Below are 6,723 nucleotides of genomic sequence, written 5' to 3' on the forward strand. Positions count from 1 at the left end.
AAAATCTTCAGTTGTATTCATCATCTTGTGGCTGTTGCAATGCTGGTCATGTGATTGTGATTTCAGACACTTCCTGCTGGCTTCCCACAAGCAAAGTCAATCAGGAAACCAGAAGGAAGCCAGAAGTTGTTTTTGCTCCCACTGCTTTTAATCCCATCCTTGGTCATTCTATTTCTTCAACTAGCTATTAGGAATTAGCGAAATTTCTCTGGAAAGAGGACTCAATAGGCCATGGGTCATCTAGTAGCCAATAAATGGTAGGGCATGTGGATTCATTAACCAGCCATCCACAGCATAAATGGAATGATGATAGTAGGAAGAGTAGTAGAAGGTCCCAGACCCAGATAAAGTATAGAAATCAGTCCCAGCAGTGCTGAAACAAGTACACTTCTCTGGTCTCGAATGATCATCTTCACGGTTTCACAGAACTGCAAAGATAGAGAATACTTTAGAATAAAAAATTAAACATGTTCCTTTCCTTGCATGGGAGGAAATTTTTGATATTTGTTTCATGATTTGTTTAGTATGACTTCCATGCAAGTATTTGAATGTGCAGGTTGAAGTCCTGCATAAACCTGTAGAATTTATACATTGAAACAATGCATGCACTGTAAGCTTTTCCTATCAGTTCTGGCCAACATAAATAATGATAAAGGATTGCACTGTAGTCTAAAACTGAACTGTAGTCTAAACATTTTTTCCCCTTGGAAATGGAATGGTAGAAATCTTTCTTTTAACTTTCATGTGAGTTTTAGCTTATTTTTGCCAACTAATCTAAGGTCTCCACTGGCCTTTATCTTCCTTTCCAGCAGTTATGTTTTCAGGTGTCTAGAATTTTGGTTCACATGGATTTTGGAGGCCATGGCCTCATGTTAATGTTTAACTTGCGTCTTGCTTCTGCTGTTTGAATATTGGAAGGGCATTTTGGCTCTCAAGACTGAGTAGCAGCATATGTTTCCTTGTCTTGCTTGTTTTCCGAAACAAGATATGGATTTAGTTTTTAATATGAAAAGATGAAGGAGAACTTCTCTTGTATTTTCTTCCTCCTTAGGGACAATAGATAATAAGTTCTTGTTTCATCACCCAAACTTTTGGTCTTTTGAATGCAGGGCAGAAGAGATGTTGCCTTCCTAGAGGGTTGCCATTTCAACTGCCAGTTCTGCTCATCTTAGTTCTGAGATTCTGACTTCCCAAATTAGCCTAGCTTTCCAGTTAATTGGATTATATTCCTGGCATCTACTTACCTATGGGCTTTTGCTAGTTTACCAGTGAGAAAACACTGGGTGGTGCTTTCCCACACCTCCTTTTTAATTCGAAATGTAACCAACATAAAAGCAACTATTTCTTCTAAAAAGGTAGAGCATAAGACTGAACAGTAGGTGTTTCATTGAGACAAGAAAAACTCTTCAGTCCCGCCTTCTAGTTTTAAAAGGTACTGTTATCCATTTCCAGCCGCAGCATCTCTAGTGACTGAGAAACTGTGTTTTCTCCTTCTTAAACAATTTATTGTAAAGTTGCTGAAACTGTATGTATGTATGTATGTATGTATGTATGTATGTATGTATGTATGTATTTATTTAATATGTATTTTTTGCGTGAAGAATACTAAATATTATTTCCTGTAAATTCATAGAAACATGGCAAATCTAAATGTCTTTAATAGCCTTTTACTCAAATTTAATATTTTAAGTGATTCCTCACAGATGTGAATATGTGTTCTAATTACCTTCACAGAAACACTATCTCCATTAAAAGAAATTATTTGCTTCTGACTTAAATATAGGACATATTTCCTTTCAAAGGTTTTCCTGCCACATCCCTGCACAAGCATACCTTTCCTTCATTTTGAGATACAGTGTTGGGAGAGTTCAGTTTTGCTCTTAATATTTTAATAAAGCATTCTCAGTAGAATTTTACTTGCACATTAAGTTTAGAGATGTCATAGAGGAATAATTGTGGCACAATAGGAAATAAATGAACAAACCCTTAAATTTATTTTTGTAGAAAAGGTGGACTTTTAAACTTTTGCATTACTAAAACCTACCTCATTACTGCACAGACTTAAGGAGTTAATATTAAGGAAGCTAGTTAAAACATGAGCTAGGTTAAGATTCAAATGTAAATTCAAAGCTAGGATTTGCTGTTTTAGAAGCACCTTTCCATTTAACAAGGATCAAACCTCTTGCCTTCTAAAGCAACAAATCCTACATACTATTAAGATTTTGAAACTATCTCTTCTGAAATGGTTTGCCCCTTGCAATAAATTTTGGCATGAGAAGGGCAGCAAATAAATTTCATAATAAACAAATAAATAAATAAATCTTTGATCTAAGAGAAGTGAAGAGACCAGAGTGTTTAAAATAATGAATTGCCAATATTCAGCAAGAGGTATAATATATTGCTAAACTGTAAATAGAGATAGTTATCTCTTATAAAAGTAACAACAATTTTGTACTATTCGCTCTTCCAGTTGTGAAGTCAGAAGTGAATTACACTTCAGCAATTAACATACCAAGAACAAAATAACTTTCTTCCTGGATCTGTATTCAGATAAGGACATTGAAGGATTAAAGTTGCACCAGTATCTTTGTGCTTCCTTGGCAGCATCAACTCAGTTCTGCCCACTTCATAGAACATTTGTGGCTATCCATATATTAGTCTCTTGGATAAGCAAACTGGGACTTGAATCTAATAGGTAATGTAAAATGTTCTAGGCTTTTATGATCCATTTTTAAGCCAGTCTAGGTAGATATCAGTTACTAAAGGTGTTCCCCCACATCCACCACTCCAAAATCCTAGACAAACCTCTGTTTTAAACAAAAATGTCTAGGAAAAAATGCTTTTAAAATATATATTATAATGTTTATAAACATAAGCTACTTGGTCTTCCCCTTTCTAGCACATCATAATTCAAAACAAGGATATAGCCCCCACTTGTCAGAGGATATTTGGACAATGACAGTTTACCTTCGTTGTTTGGAAGCTGACTGGAGAGCCATATCTGCAGAAGGTCACAAAATGTTCACAATTGTTCCAGAGTAAGCTATATTCGGTTGTGCCTACTAGCCTTTTTGCTCTAAGGACCACTTCATCATTACAAAGGATACAATTTTTAAAAAGCGAATCCATATTGTTCACCAGGATGGAGCTTCCATAAGCAAAGTCTTCCACTGTGTCCACTCGGATCCTTGCCATTTTTGTGATGACCCCCAAGATAAGCCTTTTATTAGTCACTACTTTCTGGATCAACTTCCAGTCATTAGTGAAAGCAGGCAGAATATCTGGCATAAGATGTGCTACTTGGTTATCTCCCAAATAAATGCCAAAATGAATGAAGAGAGTGCGAGGCACTTCTAGCAAATCTCCTGGTTTGAAATAGGAAGAGTCATAACAACATACATGTTTTTTCTTCTTCTCCTCCTCTCCACTGGAACCTGTTTGAAGAACTTTAAAGTTGGCAAGAAGAAGTAACTTTTCCAGTAACAGGGATGCTATTTCATATATTGGGTTTTTCATGGTTTTTTTTCCTTGCTGTACGAGCTGCTCCTGATTTATTCTGGTTTGGTCTCTTTTTAGTATGGCAAGTTGGGCCATCCCACACACTGAATCTGTTTTGATTGGTAGACAGGCAAGTGGGCAGTTCCTGTGGAGTAAAATAAAGTGGTTCTTTATTTGAAAAGTTTTAGAATATAGAACATTGAATAACAGAGTTGGAAGAGAACTTGGAGGTGTTCTAGTCCAGCTCCCTGCTCAAGCAGGTGACCCTATACCATTTCAGACAAATGGTTGTCCACTCTCTGTAATGGAGCACCCACAACTTCTGAAGGCAATTACCTACCTAAATCATTTGTTTTTTCCAATGAAAGTACTGATTAAATGAATCATTTGATCATTGACAAAGATGTATGTCAGGCATGTCAAAATAACAATAATAACAGCTTCTGATGCAAATGCTGCATTATGATTTATGAGCTCATCATCTGAAATCATTTGAGGAAAATATTTATAAACCTTGGTGGAAACCCAGTGCATACTTCCTGGGGAGTAAATATTGTTGGATTCATTGGAACTTAGTTGCAAATAAGCATTAAAACAGCAATGAAGAATTATGATATAATACATAAAATTAATTTCAGAGGAATTTATTTGAAAAGGTATGTGGCTGATATTTATTCTCCAGTGAGAACATTTAGGTCTGCAGTGCTAATTTTGAAAAAAAAAAATTAGTATTAGGTAAAATCATTATACGTAAGTGACATGAAAACTAGACATGGGTCCCTTTTCATGATATTCAAGACAACCAGTTTTTACTACAAAACCAAAATTGCTACAAATATATAATTAAAGGTATAGATAACTCCAAATACATACAATCTTAAAGTAGTCCTTAACAATAAGATATCCATGGATTTGCTAGATTATTTATAAGTCTAGGATCTGAATCTTTCTATGCCATTGTATAACTCCAGATTTTTTGCAGTTGCTGATAAAATGTTCAAGGCATATGTTAATGTGCATGGGTTGGGACTTGTTGCTTAGTCTAAGAGATCTTTCAGGGTGATATATGGGAAAATCTGATATTTACCATCATCCGTTCATGGTAAAATCATTGTTTCTAAGTGGATTGCATGTTGATCTAATTATGCAAAAGTCTCAGTCTTGTCAAAAAAAAGCTGTACTGGATCATTGAAAGCTTCTGCCCTCCACCCCCAGCCTGGCTCTCATCTGAGCTTTTTGGCAAGAGGATCTCTTCAGCTGCCCTGGGGGCTGGAAATGCTGATGATGGGGGCCATTCATCTTACCTGGAAAACATCAAGGATTGAGATTCTGGAAGAGGGGGAGACGCCACAGTGCACAGTCCCCTCATTCTCACAATCAGCCTGTGGCTTTTTTCTTAGACCGCTCCTGGCAGCCAGGCTTGCTTTGTTTAGTTCGCCAAGTCTCCCAATTCAGTCTTTTGGCGGTGGGGGGGGGGTGAGAGAGAAAAAGAGAGAGAGAAAAGTATAAAAGTCTTTCCCGAGAACCTGAAGGAAGAAGGGGGCAGGACAAAGGAAAGGGGCGGTGTTCTTTTTTTTTTCTTTCATTCAAGTAGTTGGGGGAAGAGAGAAAGAGAGAGAGAGAGAGAGAGAGAGAGAGGCAGGCTCTTTTTAAATTTTATGACATTTATTGTATTTACATAATGTAAGGCCTCTTTGAAACAATTTAAAGGAGAGCAGAATTAATCTGGCACCACTCTATCTTGTTTACAGATGAGCAAGCAAGATTTGGCTTCTGTGGGAGGAGTTGAACTTATCACAAATGATCTGTTAAAAGGCAATATGTTCATTTTTAAGGATTTCCCCCACTTTTGGATGGATGGCCAAGCAGCCTAGTAGCATTCTAATACATGCTTGGCAAGGCAAGTCTTGGAATCTCCTAATATGCTGCCCTAGTGATCAATACTCAAATTGTGGTTGGAGCTTGTTGGATTCCTGTTATTCACCCTCCTTTCAATATCTTCTGGAACTAAATGAGAGATGCTGGAGGCCATTTCTTGTCTTACATCAGACTGCACTACTGCCAGAACTTTTGACTGGAGCATGCACACACTGGCTATCTTTCTACTGATAATTAATATTCAACTCCATCAATAAACTAATGCTGCTTCTACCATTAAGGCTCTCAGAGACATATAATATCTGGACATTGGGTGGTGGTAAGGGAGAGAGGGAGAGAGGAAAATAGTTGTGAAAAGTGATTAACAATACCGCCAGGTAATGCCTGCAAATGATTCATTATCATTATCAAAGTCATATACTTTATCTAGGAGTACTTCTATAGATTCCTTTGAGAGCACAATGGCAAGCCCCTGCTTGCTATCAGTTGCCATAACTCCAAGCTATGAAGAGGCTGTGGGTGGTGCAGCTATCCATACTGTGAGTACTACAAAACCACAGGTATTCACACCAGTTCCACTCAATACTCCTGCTGCACTATGCTACCACATGGCATGCTAAGCCCTTTCTATTCTATGCCACCAGACAATATAGGTGTTCTGCTCTCAAAAGTCTCTGCCAAGCCCACATCAAAGCATTCCCTTTGGATGTTTTCTAGGCAAAGTAAAAATGCTTGTACTAAATTGCCCTGTGCCACCAAGTGGAGGCAGGAAGCCAAAATGTAGCAGCCTTTCACCTTTTTCTTTTTCTCCTCTACTGAGCCAGGCTGCGGTTTTACATGGAGACAGTGATCTGATGCTAGGACCCTGAACAAGTGGATCAGCATGCATGCACTTCACACCATGATATGGTGTATGCAGAGTGGCACTCTTCACATGCCATAAGTCTGCTCCTTTCTCTTTCCAGCAGACATGAAGGATAGTAAAACCCAATTGCCATGATGGAGATTCAGGCTGCTCAAAAGACAACAGGTTTGTGTCTCAACTCTCCTTCATTGCTTCATAATTCCTTCATTGTGAGGAGCACAGAGATCCAGTTTCAGCATTGATTTGGGCTAATTCTTCCATTTGTTGCTGAATTTTTAGGTTCCACTATGCCTCTAACAGAGAATGATGCTCTACTAAAGCCCATGGAGACCTAGTCAAACCAATACCAATTCCTAAACAGCAAATGAGCATTATCCTCACTCATGGAACCAGATATACTATTTGTTCTGATAAAACATCACTTAAAGTGCTGTAAAAATATTTAATTGGGCCCCAGCAGAATCTTTTGCAAATATGATTCA

At 37.8% G+C, this 6,723-nt stretch overlaps 1 protein-coding gene across 1 annotated transcript; it reads right to left on the reverse strand.

The window, feature by feature from the left end:
- Positions 1 to 275: 275 nt before the first annotated feature.
- Positions 276 to 4,867, reverse strand: LRAT (lecithin retinol acyltransferase). The gene is made up of 3 exons (XM_070948988.1): positions 4,803 to 4,867; positions 2,968 to 3,643; positions 276 to 428 (listed from the first exon to the last, which is right to left on the reverse strand). The coding sequence occupies exons 1-3, from the start codon at positions 4,865 to 4,867 to the stop codon at positions 276 to 278; spliced, it is 894 nt and encodes a 297-aa protein (XP_070805089.1).
- Between the last annotated feature and the right edge of the window lie 1,856 nt (positions 4,868 to 6,723).

This window comes from Pituophis catenifer, unplaced genomic scaffold, assembly GCF_029215685.1.
Source record: "Pituophis catenifer annectens isolate HBS135680 unplaced genomic scaffold, rPitCat1.0.hap2 SCAF_8, whole genome shotgun sequence".
NCBI classification, from domain to species: Eukaryota; Metazoa; Chordata; class Lepidosauria; order Squamata; family Colubridae; genus Pituophis; species Pituophis catenifer.